Below are 20,976 nucleotides of genomic sequence, written 5' to 3' on the forward strand. Positions count from 1 at the left end.
TTTGGTTTTGTTTTTTTTTTTTTTTTTTTTCTTTTTTTTTTTTTCTTTTCATGGCAGTGTGAAATCCACATGGAATGCAGAGAATTTTATGGCACTTTTTGTGTCCTCCCACAAGGAGGTATTGTTGGCAAGTCCTGTCACGCACTCCTGTGAACGGCATCTTAGAGGCTGGTGGATTTACTGTTCCAGAGAATCAGTTGTCAAAGGGACCCCACTAAAGGGACCAAGGGAGGGAGGGACATACCAGATTCAGCAAAAAGAGGGGATTTCAAACGTCCTAGTCTCAAACTTAAGAGAAAATAAAAAAACAACACAGTGGTTTATACCAATAGAAGAAAACTTATACACTCTGATTTGCAGCCTCAAGTTTCACAGGCATAAACTAACACATAAGCAGAATGAGTATTAGAGCAGGTTGGGAGTCAGTGTCACATCAGAGCACGAAACAACCTACCCTTTCTAAAAACAAGTGATTAAACAATACTAGTCATTAGTATAATCACCTGTTCTGCTCCCACAAATACCATCTCCATCTGCTACAGCAAATAAAGGATGCTGCTTCAGCCAGCCAGCTGGAAGCGACACTATCAGTGTCAGGGCAAAGCAGACTGATACCTCCTGCATGTTCCTAATATTCAACACCATGATAAGTCAGATTCTCACAATAGCTTTCTGTAGATGTTACAGGACATTTTTCTCCTGCCACGCAGTCTCTTACCCCACTCAGATAGCACTGTATTCTGTTGCACCGCGGTTATTTCACTGCTGCATACCAGGAAGTTCCACTTCCACATCTCATACGGTTCTTCCCAACATGTAATCAGAGCCACCACACACCCCCTTCATGCCTTACACCCATCTCTTCATTCCCCCTTTCCCACTCAGGGACACCTGATCCGGTGAGGGTGATGTCAGGAGCTTTTCTACGAGGGATCTGTTCTTGGTTTGATGAAAAGGGTGTACAGCACAGATTATTTTAAGCCGCTTGAATATCTAAATTCTGTCTCCTAGAATTAAAGTCCCTTAGATGTAGAGCGTACACACATACCTCTTAATGTAGGATGGGAAAGCTAAGCTCATTTTTAAGATTTTGGGGGCAACAAATAAAAATATAATATAAGAGACCACTACCATCTTCCTTTAGTAAATATCCCTACAGTACTCTCCCCTTTTCTTGCCAGTGAATGGTAGTTTCTTCCATGTCCTCCGCTGTTTAATGTCAAAAAACATTAAATATGGACATTTGAAATATCAAATTATCTTTTAAAGAGTAACTGAAGGCTCTAAATGTAACTTCAGCAAGTAACTTGTTTTCAATTCACTGTTATGTGTGACGAAAGGCTTATCTAGGAACACACTTGAGTATGATAACAGCTAAACGCATGAAACATTGACATTGCAATAGATGGAAACAACACAGACAACTGTTGTGTTTCTGACCATATATAGACAGTAAGCAATGGCAATAAATACCAAACATTTTAGCTATGCCTGTACAACAGTTTGAAAACTGTAAGCAATCACACCTCGATGTAAATGCAAAAAAAAAAAAAAAATTATTACCCTAATGCTAGACTTTAATGAAAATTCCTGAGAGAACATTTCCCCACATAAATTACATCAGTGTTTTGTCTTAAAATTGATTAAATGTCAGAATCAGGACATTAGTTACAGTCTGATGTTTAGTGTCAGAAGCATTCATGGTTGAACAATTCTTCTTATTCCTTTGTATAGGGGTCCGTTATTTTACTGTTAATTCACATTATGAGTCAGAGGGCAATTTTTTGAAATGCTGTATACATTAAATCTGGCAGTGAGCATTTTTCAAAACACTTATATTTGGGTTTATGACTCTATTTTCAAATTAAAATGTGAACGTGAGTACCCTTTAACAAAGCTTCAGCAAGCCAGATCAACAGGAGAACATGGCAGTTCTTCACTTAGTAGGCTTGTGGACTTTCAGGTCCACATGGTCCACCACCCACAGGCCTGCCTCGTAACTCATTTCGCAGAGCTCCAGAAGAAGGTAAATCAAGATATGGATAGAGGTAGGCCTTAAAAAGTACTTCCTTGAGAGGAAACTCGAAGAAAAATGCAGAGAACCTCTGTATTAAAATGATCAAGTCTTCATTAAAACTTCACAGATGTCAAAGGAAGCAGAAACTAGATTTATCCAGGGAATGTGCCTGCCATCCATTACAGCAACACCTTCTTCTAGATGTCACTAACAGAACTCAGCGGAATTTGAAAGACCAAAATCTCATCTGCTGACAGCATTTGTCAAGACCAAACTGTAGTCAGCGAAGCCATACTCATGTCCCCGTTTCTGAAGACATTAGATGAGTCACTAAGTCATCAGATGAATTAAATATGACAAATCTTCTGTTTATCTTACCTCCACTGTTCTCTTTTATCCTACTAATCTGCCCCTTTGTTATCGTGGCTTTAACAGAGTCCAATGTATAGTCAAATGAAATCCACTGTATAGCTTTAATAGAGATAAAGCCTTAGGCTACAAGCACTGAGCTCATGCTGAATTTATACTTAGTTACATGAAGGGAGGTGCCAAGACTGGTGAATTTTGTGAAAAACAAGGTAACCACATCCATCAACAGAAGGTGTGCCCTGTGAAAAATAAGGGAATTGCTTCCATCAGCAGTAGCTGCATCCTGTGAATAATAAGGGAGTCACATCTGCCAGCAAAAGCTGCATCCTTGAGATAAGATAAGGAATGCCCTGCCTGAAGACAGAGAAAGGATCCAGCGAGGGACAAGACGACCCCAGACCCAAATATTACCATTGGACTGAACTGTCACGTGAGGTGAGGGGAACTTACAGATTGTAAGGATGTAATTGCCCAAAGATTTCTTTGTTTGGGGTCCCTTGCCAGAGGCACCCAGCTCGAGCCGGTTTTCTGCTGTACCATTTGAATAAACGGCTTTTATAAGATTCAATGTCTGAGACTCTGCTATGGGAAACCTAGGGTAAAGAAATTCCTCTGACACTTTTATTCCCCAAAACATTATTACAAACAGGATTATTAGCAGCAGCTTGAAAAAAAATCCACCACTCCTCTAAAAAGAATCCCTATTAATGAGCTCCAAAACTTACAAAGCAGCACTTTCACACCGGTGACTGACATTCAAAAGAAATAAGCATTTAATTCCCGTGTAACAGTCTTCAACTCAACAAGCCCAGTGAGGGACACAAGCTAAAATGTGAGGTGAGACAGTATTCTTTCCAAATCTCGGTATGCAACTCTGGGACTGCTTGGTTTACATCTAAGTGGAATTATCTAGAGCATTGTTTCAAAATTCCACTATATTTTAATTACAAACTGTAGCCACGCGCAAAAATTCATCATTTAAGAGCATGATAATAGAAATACCTGCAGTCACCGCAGAAAAATATGCCCACAGAAAATTAAATACTATATGCTATGACAGGCATGGCAGGTGAGTGCGTGCCAGCACAGTTTACAACCCACATCCTTTCAAAGAGCTTGAAGTAATAACATGAGACATTTAACAGCAGCAGAACGTGACCTGAATATCGGGCAATAAAGCTACATATGATGTGGCACACCACAAATTAAAAATAATACACAGCTTCAAAGGATTAAAAATACCTGCAAAATTAACAAACTGCTATCTATTTTACAGTTGTTCAACGCCTTAAAATTAACTTGTGTAGTTTGGCAAATCCTTGGAGGAAGATCGGTTGTGAACACTCAATTTGTCATTGCATAATAATAGGTGATAACGTGGATTTAACTTTCTTTTAAAATGTATGAGGTGTACATAACCTACTTTATGTATTATTTATTTTTGTGGTTATCTCTGGTCTTGGCTGAGAACCAATAAATAAATTGAAAACGTGAAATATATTTATATTATCTATGTATAAAAATCAATATAAAACTATATTTTTTTCTTCGTGTCTTGTGTTATCAGCCTGGAATGGATGGGGGAACATTTTAAGAGTACTCCAAAATGAATTTTTTTTAAAAGCCTCGGCTGATCAGTGTGACAGATAACAATGATATTTGCTGGTCATAACACTTTTAATCACAAAGGACTTTAAGGTATCTCAGACACCACATGCACACATCAGACACTAAAATACAGCCAATTCTGGGCCCAGAGGAAGCCAACAGCTAGTAATCACTACCCTGAACAACAGCAGACTCAGAAACCGCCCCAGCTGCATATGAAGGAAGGCAAATAAAAAAAAAAAATCCTGATTAAGTTGCAGCTTTAGTTAGGTCAGGGTGATATAAAGACCGGGTTTAAATGGCTAACACACAGTCCTTCAGGCACCAGTTTGTCACGTGGCATAAGAACGTCACCACACTGTTCAAGACTGAAAACACAGCTGAAGCTCTCTTTGCCCCTTGATAAAACCAAGCCTGGTTGCTAGCGCGTTCGATAGCATGGCACGACAATAACTTTATGGTACAGACCACTGTTCTTTGCTTAATTGTTCCCACAAAGCCTGGAAAGGCTTTCATCATCCCCTCTTGATCTGATTCCAGGCAACCCTCAGGAACTGCTTGTTTACAAAATTCATGGAGAACTGATGAAAGGACATAATTCTCAAATGACCAAGCACTAAAAGCATTACTCTTCTGTTCCTTTTTTTTTTTTTTTTTGTCTGAAACCTTCTCCCAAATCAATTTTCAGGGTTGATTTCTTCAGGAACACATTTTGGATGTCTGTCATCTGGTTTATTACTATCTGAGCCTGGTCTTCATATTCACCCAATAGGCCCTGATTATCCGTGGGGACAGTAAAAAATCAACACAGAAGCAAAGTGGCTTAATACAGCGGTCTCAGCAGATCATAAAACCTAGTCCTGTTGTGGAGTCTGGTTGGGAATGCAGAGATAGGTCATGAGGAAATGAAATATGGCAAAACTCAAAACTGAGCTGCTCTATCAAGAGGAAATGACTCGTACAGTAGGTTAAAAATCCATCTTTCTACTGAAGTCTCAAAACATGCCTCCAAATGGGACTATTACACCTTCTCAGATTAAGTCCTTACTACTGCACAAAAGAGGGAAGATTTCTGTTTTTAAAATTTGTAACTAAAAGGCTTTAATCCCAGATTCTGGTAAGAAGTTATTTTCAAGATGAGCATTAAAGCATGCATTATTTTAAACTTGTGCTTAATAGCCACTATAATTAACAAAAGGCATCCCATCTTCACTGAAAAAAAAAAAAAAAAACCCAAAAAAACAAAACACAACCTCAAAAAAACACCAAAAAAACCCTTCGCTGATGGAAGAGCTTTTCTCCAATGGGACCCAGCTTGCACAATTTACCTCCTTAAAAGTGATACCTGAAAACAGACAATTGGACAACTCGAAGTTCAGATATTTGCTCATCAAAACATATTTCTCATGGATATCCTAGCTTCATTTTGATACCAGTGTTACATGGTTAAACTAATTCTTTACGGTGCCTAAATTAATTTTCATATACTTACTCTCTTTCTGGACATCAGCGAGTGCTGCGTGAAGTTCCTCTTTAAACACAATTGCTTCCTTAGCAATTTTTTCCCCCTTGTCCAACAGATTCCATGTGGCATCTTCCACAGAAGCCAGCAAGACACGAGCTCTTTTGGAACGGCCCTTTTTCTTACTAGAAGGATTCTGTGGACAGTTCACTAGTGTTGTAACCTACATTTAAACGAAAGAAAGAAGACAATAGTGGTATAAATTCTATAATAAGTGAAATTATATTTTAATTAATTTTTTTAAAAATTCAAATTAATATGGTTGAGAATAAGCAATGAGATTCCCCTTGCTTTAGAGAGACAGGCAAGCTCAGCACGCATACAGGGAGAGTGGGCAAAACTACAGAATCAAATTTGACAGATAATTTTACTCAACATGCCTCATCTTTGTATTGTTCTTTCTGTGTGATCAAAGTAAAATCAGTAGAAATCTCACTGTCATTTTAAATGTGATGCAAACTCCTGACACTGCTTATTTCAAAATTTCCTCATGATAAAAAAAAAAAAATTAAAATTATGTAATGCTATCCAAGGAGGTTTCAGCCGAGGCAGAAATTATAATCATTGCTGAATTTGCCCATACTTCTGGCTTAAGCCTCCCAAGTTATCTCAGACACAAACACCCAAAATGAGTAGAGACACATTTCAAAATGCTTTTTCTTCTTACAAAGGAGGAGGAGCGCAGAGGTCAGAACTCAGCACCTCAGAATCCTCAGGGGGACCCTCAACATTGACATTGTACATCATTTTACCCAGAGCGTAGGTTTACTGAGGCTTTGCCCAAACTATGTTTTTTAACAATGCGCTTCAACATCCATAAAGAACTTATTTTTATATAACATCCCACTCCACATTCCTCATCATCTGAGCACAGCCTCCACACTCCAGCAGAATGTCTCTAACAGACTGTGCTCTAAGGCATTGCTTGAGCTGTCACACTAAGGAAAGACTCCTAAAAGATTTTAAAAGAGAAGTGTTATGGAGAGCCTTTGAAGCATACTTTATTTTCAATAAGTTCACTGGTGGGTTTTAATTCTCCTTCTGTTCTGTTCTCTGTGCCAGAGCACGGATAGCATAATATTAAGTACAGATCTAGTCTTGGAGCTCAATGAACACATTTTAGACGTCTATAATTGCTTCGTTTTATTACGTGGCATTCCAATCATCAACAATATTGTAGAAGCAAAGCAAAAGCTGTGTATGAATTTCTCAGTCTAGCAGGCAAACGTAGCCAAGGGCTGCAGTAGAGCCTGTGGCTTGAGCTGGTCTGTGGAAAAGGGCTCCCCTCGTGAGGAGGTGTGAGCTCGCTGTGCCCCAGCTCACCCCCGGGTCCTGCTCAGGAGCTCACACCCTTCAGCGCTCTCCACGAATCAGTATCTTTAAAAGTAACTGACAATCATCCTCTGGGAAGCATTTCTACGAACACATCTTTGAAAGACAAAAGCGCTGACCCCTACGTCTTTCATGTGGAATTTGGGGGGGAAAAAGCACCAGCCACTTGACATGGACTACTCTGGCATGTCACAGGGGAGACAGCAGCATAAATAACTCTGGCTCGGATTGTTAAAGAGGGCTTGGGTGTTTTTCTGACTGTGGCTCAAAGAAAGTAAATTAAATTATTTATTGCACATAAATCAGCCAGCTGGTAGAGAGTGCACTGGGAATAAAAATCTTTATATCTTTTCTTTTTACAAACCCTCTAACGTTAGTTCCAGAGCATTTAATGCAGTTTCAATGATCATATTTTTGAGAGTGAGTTAAAGTGATTATAAGATGATAATTCCAACAACAAAGGCATAAAACACTGTTTAAAAAAAAAAATAAATTAGAAGTTGCCCCAAAAACCTATCAGGTAAAAGACATTCTATTTAATCGCCATTCCCAGAAAATAATATATTCTATTTCTCAGATTTTTTCTGTAGTCTTGTTTTAATGTAAAATACAATTCTATTTACTGTTCATTCATAGGTTTTGGAGGAGGAGGAAAGGAAACAAAACAAATGGAAAAGGAAGAAAAATAATCATTCTTGCAGGTGAAAACTCTTGACTGTTGACTCTTGACTAAAACATCCTTCAGCAGCATCATCTCTGTCAAGAAATATCAGAAGCAGCTTCTAAACTCAAATATGGTCAAACTTTGATAGGTAGCTCTTGGCTCATGGAGATTAAGGAATGTAAAACACTACCCTTGAATCCTCTAACGGAGAATCCCAATGAGGAATGCAAAAAGCTTTATGCAGATCGTGCACAGAAAGAGTTGAACTACACGTAGTAATACGATGTGTCCTTTTGCTTGTACTGTAGGGGCAGAGTACACAGCCAAAATTATATCATGATAAGAAGAAAAAACAAAACCAAAACCCAACCTATCCCCATTCATCCTGCTCCTGCCCGACTGCATTTCCCCAGTATTAACACCTTCTTATTGCCCCGTACAGCAGGTCTCCAGCATTCCACAAAATCATTGCCGAGAGGTTTTATTCTGTATCTCTGGTAGGAGCAACGGAATTGTGCTAGAGGCACAAGGCCATATGCCATCGCAGTTGCAAAGCTGGATCACGTAGCTATTGCCTGTTATTGCCATTATTTATTAGGCTGAGGGGGTGGGATTTTTTTTGTCATGATTATCCCAAATACTGAATTCCTAAGGAACTGTGCAGCAGTTCTTCCACTGATATATTCAGTTCCTGCCAACCCTTACAGACAAGCTTTTAATATCGCACTAGTTAAGAGAACAATGTCTTGGTAGGTTGAGTGTCAAAAGATTTGGTTCACCTTTGACATGAATATGAAATAATTTTAAAGACTCAATCATAACAAATTCTTTTTTGCTTAAAATTCCACTCAGTGCAATCCCTAGACATTTGAAAAAAACAAGACTTGAACGCAGCGATCTAACGACGACAACAGCAGCACCCTCTGCTCACCGCTTCAGATCCCAAGCACTGCCCATACAAATCCATACTGGTTAATCACTTCCAGTGTGTGAAACTCAACTCACCGTTCATAAAATTAAAGCCAACAGTGTATGTTTCCCGGGTGAAAAAACTTTTCTCGGTGTGGATGACAGGTGACAATAAATGCCTTTCAACTTGCCTATTTTTCATCAGCGAAGCAAAGGACTCATAAAATACGGGGATGTTTCTACACGTTCTGTAAAACTTACCCATCTTTTTTGCAACCATAAATGTTCCTTAGCCCACATGTATGTATAAAACATTAAAAGATGGAAGCAAGAGGTTTGGCAAGGAAAAGCTCTTACAAATATTTGCTTGTGTGTACACATACACATATAACATATATATTAAGCATGCACGTGTGTGTATACATAGAGGTTTAGCAACAATATCCAAATAATTACAAATTTACAGTTTTGTAAATAAGACTTGCAATGACTGCAAAGGCAATTATGAAGTGTTTCCTGAATGAATTCATGAAGCTATATAAATCTCATCAAACATATATTTCAAAACTTTTACTTGTACATAAATTCAAAAGGAAAAAAGTCTTATTATAGTTTGCTACAGAAGCAAATTAATACCTGTAACTGTAATCACTAAATAGTACAGAAAAGAGATTAAACAGACTTCAGGCACTGAGGATGAGATAAAACAAAAGGACACTTTCCATTACATTAATTGTTATATTTTGTGAGTAAATCTAGCACAAGCATGACAAATATTAGACATCAGCTATGCAGATGAAAATACTTTTATGATCTACTGATTGCTTCACACTAATTGCTCCATGACAGAGTGCAAATCTGATAAAAGCCCAGAATTAAGGGAAGATTTTTTTTGTCTGAGCATGTACCCAATTCACATCAAGGCAGCTGTCAGCTGAATGATGTCAATTTTGACAACTATCACGTTTAATGTGCCAGATGCAGCGATCGAGAACCTTATCTAAAAGCCTTCCTTTCAAAACTAACGTCCTCAAAACATGTGGAATAAAATAAAATAAAATAAAATAAAGGCCACGGACAGAGCGAAGCTCTTCTGGTGTGGGGGCAGTTGGACAGGATTAAAGAAACTTTTTTGTACTACATAGAAAACGGAGCGCATCCCTGTGAGAGTACAGCTGGGACACAGAATTACAGTCATGCGGTTATGCCGCTGCCAACATGGGAGTTTCTATCTCTGCAGAGCCCTGCACAGCACTAGTTGAACTCACCACTTTGTGCCAGGCCACTGTTTGGGATGCAAAGTGGGAAAAGCACTGAGACTGCTGCCCCTGCAGTCCTCCAGACATTGTCATTTCGGGGCATTGTTTTATTCCAAGGATGGAGAACTTGCCAAGTCAGAGAGGGTTTTACACAAAACTGTGGGTCATACTGTTTTCCCAGTTTCGAGGCGATCACCGCTGTCAGCGGCAGATTGCAGGGAAGAGAGAGAATCTAGCAAAGTCATTTGCAAAGTTACTTCCACACAGGCTGGTTTTGCCTTCACTTCCTCCCATATCAATGTTGTTAACCTAATGATTGCTCTTTGCGTAACTGGCTAGGACCCATTTCTTGAGAGGCTCAAACATTTCCACTGCCTCTTTCCTACCAGAGCATTACAAGACCATTAAATAAATAAATTAGAACATAAATCTCAAAGTAAAGTTAAAGTGCGTTCAAACCAGCAGCTGCTAAGTGAATGTGGCCAAAGCATAATACTATCATTATCTCCAACTCTTTCTAATCATAGATCTGTTGTTGTTTATTGCCTTTCCAGCATCTCAAGCATCCCTCATCGAATATTAGTTTTAATCCCTGCTTTTGCATTTTCAACATTTTTTCTGTCTGCTTCCCACTCAAAATGCAAGTTTCCCTTCCACGGTTCTGTTACGAAACAAACAAAGCATTAAGGCTGAGAGGGGGAAAAGACAGCCAAAATCGTACTCTCTTTGAACCAAAGCATTTCCATTTTTAACAGACTCAAGCTTTTTAAAGATGTTTGAGAAAAGCTTAAAAAAAAAAAAAAAAAAGGCTTTTTTTTTTGTTTTGTTGTGGAACTGTGCTTCTTTGATCCTGCAAAACTCAGGCCAAAATTTACATTTCTTCATCTCCTTTTGAAAATAGTCACAGTGTTGCAGCTGCCTGAGCACAGTGTGACCTCCTGGTATACAAGAGAAGGTTTTAAAATGCAGTCTATCAAGACATCTATTCCTACTACTCTGAAACTTATTTTATAATCCATCCACATATGATGCTCCAGCTTGACGACTTCCCACAAACCACTGAACTGTTAACTAAGGTTTTATACACTGTCAATCACACACAGGCAAAAATAAATAAATAAAGGCAGAAAAAAATGAGTGAGAGGCAGCTCAGTTAATACCACCTGGAAATGAAGTGATGATAAAAATAAAAGGTTATTTTCTGAACAAAGTCTTCTAGAAGGGACAAATGTGTAAGGCAGGAAAAGAAGATAAGTCAAAAATAAGACAAGAAATTTCGAAGATGGTATTGGAAAATGAACAAAAGAAACTGGATAACTTAAAGAGATAAGTCAAAAAGTTTCAGATGGGGAAAATACGACTTTATCTGTTAAGGAGAAAATTCTTTCAATGAATTAACTGATTTTTAAAAGCAGCATTTGTTATAAAACACGATTTTCCTAGCTTTTAGAGCATGTACAAGCACTTCTGGAATAAATAAAGGACTTTTCCAACATGAAAGTCCAGATAAACATAAGAACCATCACACCAAACTTACTCATCTTTTTACTGTCCTCATCTTTCATCTCTATATTCTTTTTCCCTCCAATCATAATGTGCTGCCTCTTTATTTATAACCTGACTATTCCTCTGCATCAGCTGGTCACCATCCTTTGGCAAGGCCAGGGAAACCGCATGCAAAACACCCAGGACAAAGAAGGAACGATGTCATCAGAGCAGTGTGTGCGAAAAGGATTGCATTCCTGAAATAACAAAATTTACCATGTACCTCAGCGCCTGACTGCAGTCAAATTAAGCTCATGAGTTGTACAAGAAAAAAAAATTTCTTTAATATCTGTCCAAGTACAATAATAATTGTTTTATTCATCATTAAAATTTTTATTTATCTCTTTTTTAAAATACAAAAGTTGCAAATTGAAAAAATTGAGATAATAGAAAACATAGTAGATATGCCCTTACCTTTTTTGATAAGCTGTACATCCCCAATTCTTATATGTAAATAAACAGAAAAACAGCCAGCGTACAGTATTCAACCTGACTTTACTTACCAACGGTCACCCTCCTACTAACAGTTTTGTTTGCTGATTGTTAACATAAACTATTTAACAAGAAGTTATTGTCTTGTAAGAGGCCTTACTCAAAGAGCTTGGAAGGATCTTAACCAACCAACCACTGAAACTACTTCATAGCCATTATAAATACCTTAACCATCTTCACAACCCGAAAAACAACAAAGTATTCTTTGTACATTACAATCGAACGAAAATTCTGAATGAAGTCACACCTTTGTGTCCCTACACAAACTGCAGCCAGAGTCGTGACTACCCTCAGGCACCAGGACAAGAGTAGGGAATACAGCTGTGGCAAGTAGTTTGATCTACATCATCTTGGCAAGGCTGAAGGAGAGTGACGACCTGGCATCCTTGTGCTACGTCTAAGTGGCTCATTAAATGCAACATCTTTGTTCTAAGTACAATGAAGGGAAAATTCAAAATAGCTTGAGTTTCAAAACAGAAGATGTCCATTCTGTTCTTCACCCTGCAACATATTGCTACGGAGGCCTTTTAACGCTTTCTTAGTTACACACATTATCTGCAAAATGAGGTCAGGTCTTCAAGTAGGTCCTTTCCATTGTATTAAAAAAGACATTTCTAACCTATGTCAAATACAGACATAATGAGAGAATCTTTAACGCACTAAGCACTGCGTGTTTAACCAGTGAATCCTTGAAATAGAACCGGACTATGCACTAAAACTGTGCCTCCTAAAATGAAAGTTTTATCGACAAACCTGAAAGACTTTTGTAAAAACTTCAGCCTAAGTTTTCTTTGGTTGGAAGGAAAAGTATTAAAATAGGTTTATACAATATGCAACAGTTGCCCTGTTCTTAGGGCAACAGAGTGCCATTCTCTTCAAAATTCAGATAAAGAAACTCATGGTACAGATTTCAAGGCTCTTCTTTTCTACTCTGTCCACTACTTACAATATGAAACTTTTCCTGTGTTGGAAGTCCATTCGCAGTGTATTCTACATTTAAACATCCACTAGATCATGCTGTACAAGACGCTAGCTAGAACATGCAGCATTTGCTACAATATACTGTGTGGCATTTGCAAAAATGTAAGTGACTAAATGAATTACCAAATCTGAAGGATGACTGATCCCCCTGGGCAGTTTTTGAGCCAGAGTAAACTACAAGCACAGAAGAGCTGTGGTTATGTCTTTCATAACTGTGTCCTCAGCCACAGTTCTTCAGCCTTAGTCCCTTCCCTCTATGGTTGTCCAATTTATTTTCTTCAATACTAAAATACCTGAATTATCAATGGTTCCAATAGTTTCTCCACTGTAAACGTCTGGATCTGCAGATCCTGAGGATCAATTTTCAGTTTAATGCTTGGCACCTTTGTTGACATTTCGCCTAGGTACAAAACAAAACAAAACGAAAAATTGCAATAAGCAATTATTAGCCACGACCACAAGTCTCATTGTCCTCTGTCCGAGCTCAGAGACTGCCTATGGGAATACAGACTTGGCTCCATAACAGGCTTAGGATTTCAAGAGATAAAACAATTTTTTCTGATTCCTCATTTCTAAATTGTGAAAAAATATGCAAATACTTGCACAAACTGTAAAATGATAGATTTAAAGTACTTTAAAATAATGTAAATTTTTAAAATGTACATTTAAATCCTCGTCTTTTCTTCCAGATTTCTAAATCGACCATATATTAAAAATACACAAGTATAATTGCATTATAATGCTTTTGAATATAAGTTCTCAAGTAGTCAATAAAAAGGAGCTTTGAAGTTAAAAAAGTATATATTACATTATTGAATTTATCACAAAACAAAAACATTAATGCTACGTGCACAACACCTGTATCTTATTCCATGCGCCAAATCACAGTGGTCATAAGAAATACTCTAATAACAAAAATATATACAGTAGCCCTTAAGGGTCCTGGCAACTAATAGCAGGAGAAAGTAAAACATTTAGGTATTTTACACCCTGTAATAACAAATATTTCTAAGTGTCAAGGCAGATTAAGTCAAGAAAGCCCGTTACTGAAGTCAATAAGATGGAAGTAAAGCTAAGTAAGGTCTTTAAAGCAAATAAATCGTTCATTAGGAGCTTGAGCCAAAGTCCACTGATGTTAATTTAAGGGTTTTCACTGAGTTCACCGGGCTGTAGCTCAGGCCTTTAGCTGCAGTGAAATGTGTGTGTGCCAACGAAGAATTATAACTGTGCTTTAGTAGGAATGCAGCTGATTATTGTCCCAAAATAAAAGATGTTTTAAATTTTCCATTAACTTAACTTCCCATAAAACACAGCTCAGCAAAGCCCTTTTAGGCAATAAAGACTTCAAACACACAAATAATGGATACCTGTCTTTTTGAGGCAGGACTTATTACGACCATTGCTGCTGTATAATAAAGTAATAAGGTACTGCAATTGTGCAGGCTAAAGATATATATTGTCACCTTCCAGTGAACCTAGCATTGATTTAATACAGCACAGCAGGTTTAGGGTTTCTGTAGCAAGTTGTGTAGAAAAGGATCTGAATTGTTTATCACTGAATAGTTATCCACATTGCACTTGCAAGCAAAGATAACGCGTAGGGTAATTAAAGAATTAAGGTTAAAGGTAATTTAGGGGTTTCCCATCTTTAGTAAATGTTACACAAGTGACAAGTTTATTCTGTTATTACAAGCTATATTAGTCACAGCCCTAAGTTCCCACAGATTCAGCTGGATAGAGTCAGGTGATAGCATATGTAAAGAACGAATTGTTCAGTTTTAATTCTGAGTCAAAAAATACAAAGAATAAAAACTTGAGATCAGACTAACCAAAAATTACACTTTTCCTTCCATGGAAAATGATAAGAGGAGAACCCTAGAAATGCCAATGCAAATTATTTGGCCATATTTTAAACATTTAACTTTCAGATACTTGCAACCAACCCCAAGGAAATTAAATTTGAGGCTCCCCAAATCACCAGTGACAGTGGTTCTCTTTTGTCCAATGAATCAGCACTTTTGTAATACTCCAGTTTAACTTATCCCTCTGTTTGAAGGGAACTGAGTCCCCCATCACTCACTATTTCAGAAACAGGTGGTGGCTCCTGGTCAGGAAAAGGCTTGCAGCCCTTGTGCTACCCCAAGTTGTTAGGTATTTTCCCTCACGTGATGAAGTTGTAGCTACGCAAGTGCACAGAGAGCATCTCTTATTCACAAAGGCTCACTGCGGCAGTTACAAAGTGCTTTGAGATGAGCGACGCAGTATCTTCTGTTGGTTCTGTTCTACTGGGTGTAAAACACTAATTTATTCACTGAGCTCAAAACAAAACAGGCTGAAAACACAGCATAGCTGTAGAGGCTGGTGGTTAGAGCATGTTCCCATAAGGCAAAATATTTTGTTTCCAAACTTTGCTTCACTAATGTTTCCAGAATTTCAGACCAAGTTGAACCACGAGAGACAGAAGACATCAAAAGTCAGTGAACTCAAGATATCTGCAAGCACACCCGACATAGTAACTCTCCTACTGAATCAGATCAACAGTCCCTCTAGCCTAGTATGTTTGTTATGGTCAGGCCATCAATTCTTGATAATACACTCAATATGCACCAAAGCAAGAAATAAGGCAGGCTCTCTCCATCTGCTATTCAGTGGAGGAATCACTGAGACAAATTCACCATCACCCAGAGGGCTTCGTACAACTTGGGTCATCACGAAAGTGCAAGGCCTCCTGGTTTCTTTACATTGTGTGTGTGGCATCCTCGGTGAGCTGAGCTCTGCGACAAGAGCTTATTCTTACAGCTCAGGCCAAAGACATACCCACTCACCCAGGCAATGGGGTTTTTTTACTTTTTATTTTATCTATAGTGGTTCTTGCTGTTAACACCCATTGGTTCTTTGTGTATGGAAACTAAAAAAAAAAAAAAAAAAAAAAAAAAAAAAAAACCAAAAATTTCTCAACCATATAATTATTTGGAAATACACTAAATATATAATGATGTAGGTAAAGTCTGTAAACCTCAAGAGTGAGAGGTCTAATACAAAATGCAGTCTCAAAGGGCCAATGGCCATTAACTGCATGGTTTTACTGAACGATGAATATTCAGACAGGTTCTGTGTCTGTAAAGTAGATTAAAATTCAAGCTTTCTTATAGCTACAGCTATATATTTATTTCCAGCAACATTTGCCATACTCACGAGGGAGCTATCAGGAACCTGGCTCCCACCGACATCCAGACCTCCACCTCTTGAATTAAAGACAGCAAATACTAACAGGAGATTCTTTTTAACCCATTAAAGTAAGCTTTCCTACAGCGCTAATAACCTGCTCTAAAAGCCACAAATGTCAGTCCTGCACATCCCTGCTCTTCTCAGCTTCAATTCCAAGCTGCACTGCTATTTAAGAGCTTCTTAAACTGCCTCTCCCATAATAATGTGCTTTTGTTTGGCTGTTGTGTGGGCAAACAGCGTGTCATGTCTGTGCCTACCTGTCAGCACGTTGGTGCAGCCCACGAACGTGCAGCAGAGGAGCACCCACCCTGCTGAAGAGCTGTTTCTGCTGTGTCCACCCCTGAATCAAAAAGCCTTTGAATTCAACAAGATACTCTCCTCCAGCTTCACAGGGATTGCATCAAACCACATCTCTTGAAAAGACAGAATTTTTTTTTTTTTAATACCATCTGCAGTTCACCGGTTCTCTGAATCTTTGGCCGTCACTTCAATGAATCTGCCTTTTATTCACATTTAAAAAATTATCTTTACACTTAACTTATCTATGTCATCTAAACACATATCTTTATGATATTTCTGGTTCACAACCTTATCTTTGACATTTTCACAAGTCTTTCAGTATATGGGTGCTTCCTGAAATCCATCACAACAGTTGCAAATAGATGGTATCGACTGTGCTGTGAAATTTTTTCTGGTCAAGACATGTATCAGTTGCAAGGGGACAGGTAAGAACTGGATGGAGATAGCACTTCATGCTTCTGCTGAGATTTGAAGAAATCACCAGATGATTTTCAGGTTATTTTTTCTGCAGATACACTCATGCCTTAACTCATGCACAGTGGCCTCCCCTCAATTCCTTAACAGAATGGTGGTAGCAACTGCTTTACCCAAAATTCAGAAATGTTTGCTGCTTGCAACAAGAGCTGCTCTCTAGTCTCACAGCACAACTCCAGGTCATCTACAAGGATCACATCTTTTCTAAATTTTAGCAGACAAAAACGTAATTGTGGTCACTTGCTCTTACCAGAGATCACTGTGCTCCAGAATCCTACCACTGAGCAGTAAACATGGGAAGTGCTACAAATCCAATCCCATTTTTACAGATCAGAAAAATGTGAATCCTTCTGCTGTGACTTTCCCTTTTCTGGGTTTTGGGGTTGCTTTGGGCTTGATTTTGGGGGGTTTTTTTGACCATAGCATATTGTTTAACATAAGCATTTTTACTCTTTGCTCGAGCCCTGGCTCAACTGGCTTTTGAACTCAACAATAGCTTTTTAGGGTCAAGCCCACAGCTTATTATTTACTGAAAGTGAATTGCAAAAATTATTGATTCCGAAAATTTCAATTATATTCTAATGTATAAATAACCTACTTGAGGGCTCACTTGCTGATTCTAGTCTTTTTTTTTTTTTTAAAGTAAAATTCTAATGCTTCCTGAAACTCCCTTAAAGCAGCCAAAATATGAAAACAAGCTTGCAAGCCAATACAGTGAAAGCTACAATATCTTAAATTATTCTGATATCCTGACTACATGTTTTTAACTTACCAAAAGTAAGGACCCTGCTCTCCTTACTGTTATTTACCGTATTAGCTAATTAGTATTTAAATAGGATGATTTTATTTTTTTTCTTAATCAAGGCAAGGGTAATAGGTGACAGAAAGAAAAATATGCAGCCAGTAAAGATCATTCTGGGGTTTTCTCTGATATTTCCACTTAGAAAGTGAAGTTCTATCCTTCCAGATGTTCAAAACGACAGATTTTGGTGCTTGCCTCAGGAAAAAAATGAGAATCACAGTCCATCTTCTATGGTTTTAAAATGCACATGTCTACTCCAGGAGAATATGCCCTCTAATTACAGCAGGGATCTTGACTGCGAGATATTTTGGTCAAAGGCTGCTATAACCTCGCACTCGGTTACATTAACCTTTGCAGTGGGCAATTTCAGCACTGTAGACCAGCAGCTCTTACAACACTTAAGATGTGAAGCATGTGTCACAAGATACAGCTGTGTCTCAGAACAGCCCCAAAAGAAACCACCTGCACACTCCTACCAAGTGCTACAAACGTCGAGAATTTTTGTCTTTTCAGCAGTCGTGCCCAAACTGAAACTGCTGAGCCTTTTGGTGTAAGAGAAGACGACCCTGGAAAAACAAAGTCTGTATCCATCTGCAATACAATGTGAACAGAGTACCTGCAGCTCTTTAAACAATCTGTAAGTACACTGCACACAGACATAGATCAGTTAGTGTCAGAAAGCAGAGCCAAAGATATTCTGCGTACATCAGAAAACGTTAACTTCAGAATAATCCATTTCCTGCTAGATCATTAGAAAGCCAATAGCACATCACTCACCTATCCTAGAATATAAATGGTCCATATTCAGCACTAAAGCAACTATGTAATTTCCTTGGGTTAGGAACTTCAGTACAACTGCTATGGCTCACTATTTGGCTTCTGAGGCATCTGCCAGGGACTGCCTGACAAGCTCCCCAGTGTATTTCAGGATGACTGACAGGACACAGTGGCTGCTGGAGGGGTGGCAGGGGGATGGGCATCCTTAAAGCTATACACTAGAGCACAAATACGTCCAAAACATTTAAAATCCAAAAGATTTTGAGCAATTAGATGACATGAAACATGTCCTTACTGGTACTTCTGGTGCTTATTCTTGGAATTTTCAGCACAGCTACTGTTTTCCCATACATTCTGATTGTATGCCAACGTCTGTCTCGAGGCAATGACTCAGTTTCAGACTTTTGAGCTAGACAGCAAAGGGATTCATAAGGCTCTTACCCAGTAACTTGGCACCAAATTTGTTTTCTTTGTTGTTTTTTTTTTCCTATTGTATGTCACTCTACACTGAAAACCAATATATTATCCTATCGATTTCATAAAATGCACAGGCCCATTGCCTTCTAAAAAACAGGGAAGGCAACAAAAAAAATATTAAAACATAGTCTACATTAGTATTTTCAGACAGGATACACATGGACAGGACACTCAAGGACTTCCAAGACAGGAAACATTGCTGAGGATATGTAATAGAATGTATTATTTGTTTTTACTTTCAGTATTTACCCCACAGACTCATCGATTGGTGCCAGCACCAGCCTGAGAATAAAGTTTGTCAGTCCTTTTGCTAGAGTCAGCACAACAAGTGTAAATCGGGTTTTATAGAAGGCACAAAGACAATCATTGTGTTTTTCTTTACTCCTCTGGCTGCTACACGAAATAAGGTATTCAGTATGAAAAACGTGCCCGGTCTGTTCGCAATACAACAGCACGGACTTTTTTTGCTTGAAGACCTGCTGTACTTTGTGGGCCAGACCATGCCCTGGAATGGAGCCATGCCTCTGACCCCTGGGAAGGACCTGGCCCGTTTAACACCAGGGAAAACCTATCATACACCTGCCAGATGATTTAAATTTCTACACAAAGCTGTCGGGTCACACTCTAACCACCTCGGATTTTATCACTTCATATCACTAGTAACAGGAAACGTGTCTGTTAATGCAAAGACACCACAACATAACGAAGAGCTGGAGAACTGAAGAAAGCGGCAAGATTCAGATCCCTTAATAACATATATTCACCGCAGGCTACTTCATTTAAACAGGCTTTCCATTTGGGTGCAGATTTGCAGTGAAGCAACTGGAAGATAATTTTTGATGTTGAGATTAAAAAAAAAAAAAAACCAAACAACCAAACATCACTTCTTTTTACATTTCCTTTCACATCCCCCTGTGTCGACTTTCTCCCTAGAGCGATAGTTCAATCTGTTGGCCAATTTCAACCACATCTGAAAAGCGGCTAAAATTCCCAAGTGCACAAGATTTTCACCAAGTTCTTCAACACAGTTCTCCATATAAATAGTGTCACACGTAATCCCTTATAATGAATCTGCCAAGGGAAAGAACAGAGCCTAAGCCTAGTTCTTACTGGATACTGGAGAATCCACACGGCAAGGAACAGGTTGTGACTGACCTAACGGCATGAAAAGCTTTAATTAAGGTTTATGGGGGAAAAAAAATAAATATTTGAGATGGGGGCAAGCATAACACCTCAATGAACTTGTCTCATGTAGACTTTCTGATGTCTAGTGAGATAACAAACGAGGATTTTTCCCAGGGTTATAACATTCAGAACGTGCTCTCTTTTCCTTGTTTAATAGTCATGTCTACTTTTCTTATAGTGCCTTCCATCAAAGAACTTTTTCAAGCAGAGGTCATCTTCCAGTATTACATAAGGAAATAGAATCACAGAGGAAAAATTATTTACTCAAGATCACACAGAATGCCAGTGGTGGCATCAGGGATGGAGTGCTGGGATACAACCATCTAGTCACTGGAGTACCTTACTCACACCTCCTCAGTTAACTGAGCCCAATAAGCTAGCTAAGAAGAGTGAAACATTTCCAAATACAATTTACACCATAAATCTAAAGATACAATCTTATCTTCCATACTCATGCCAAGGTTACCCAGATATTAGTAATTCTTATTCTTAGTAAGGTCAGCTAACACATTCTTCTCCCTTAAACATACTCTCAAAATCACTGCCTTGGCTGAATGCGGGCACGTCCAGCCAGTTTCAACACACTGACAAATTCTAGGAGACGTTCCAGCAGAGGTGTGAATCCTGCAGCCTGACCAGCTACAGAACTTTTGGCTTTGCACTAACTTGACAGACTCTGCTTTTCAACCCACAGCTATCCAAAAATGTGTGTCCTCCAGCCAAAGCAAGTAAAATCTTCTCCACTTAAGTGTAACCATGAAAACTTGTGGACCTGACAATGCTCTCACTATATTAGCAGCAACCTAAACAATTCCACTGATATCAATGAAATTCTAGTGGATATACACCATTATGGATGACAGCAGAATCAAAACAATCCTGTTTGGTTTAGAAATGCTTTACCAATCTTCTCTTCACAACACTTCTTCCTGGTACATTTTTGCAAGTACTGGAGGTTTTGGTCTCAGAACTGCAGTTGTAATATTTCAGATATTGCAAAGGCATTTATTTAAAAAAAAGAAAAAAAAAAAAAAA

The 20,976-nt window shown here is 38.5% G+C and overlaps 1 protein-coding gene across 1 annotated transcript in view; it reads right to left on the reverse strand.

The window, feature by feature from the left end:
• The window catches only part of CTNNA3 (catenin alpha 3), a 471,555-nt gene extending 453,177 nt beyond the window's left edge, over nt 1-18,378 (reverse strand). The window contains exons 1-3 of the mRNA XM_026851990.1: nt 18,280-18,378; nt 12,992-13,098; nt 5,487-5,679 (exon numbers count right to left, since the gene is read on the reverse strand). Coding sequence (XP_026707791.1) covers nt 5,487-5,679; nt 12,992-13,098; nt 18,280-18,304 — 325 coding nt within the window. The 5' untranslated portion in view covers nt 18,305-18,378. The remainder of the gene's footprint in view (nt 1-5,486; nt 5,680-12,991; nt 13,099-18,279) is intronic.
• Nucleotides 18,379-20,976: the final 2,598 nt, after the last annotated feature.

The sequence above is a fragment of the Athene cunicularia genome, assembly GCF_003259725.1.
Source record: "Athene cunicularia isolate RWA chromosome 6 unlocalized genomic scaffold, athCun1 chr6_part2, whole genome shotgun sequence".
Lineage (NCBI taxonomy): Eukaryota > Metazoa > Chordata > Aves > Strigiformes > Strigidae > Athene > Athene cunicularia.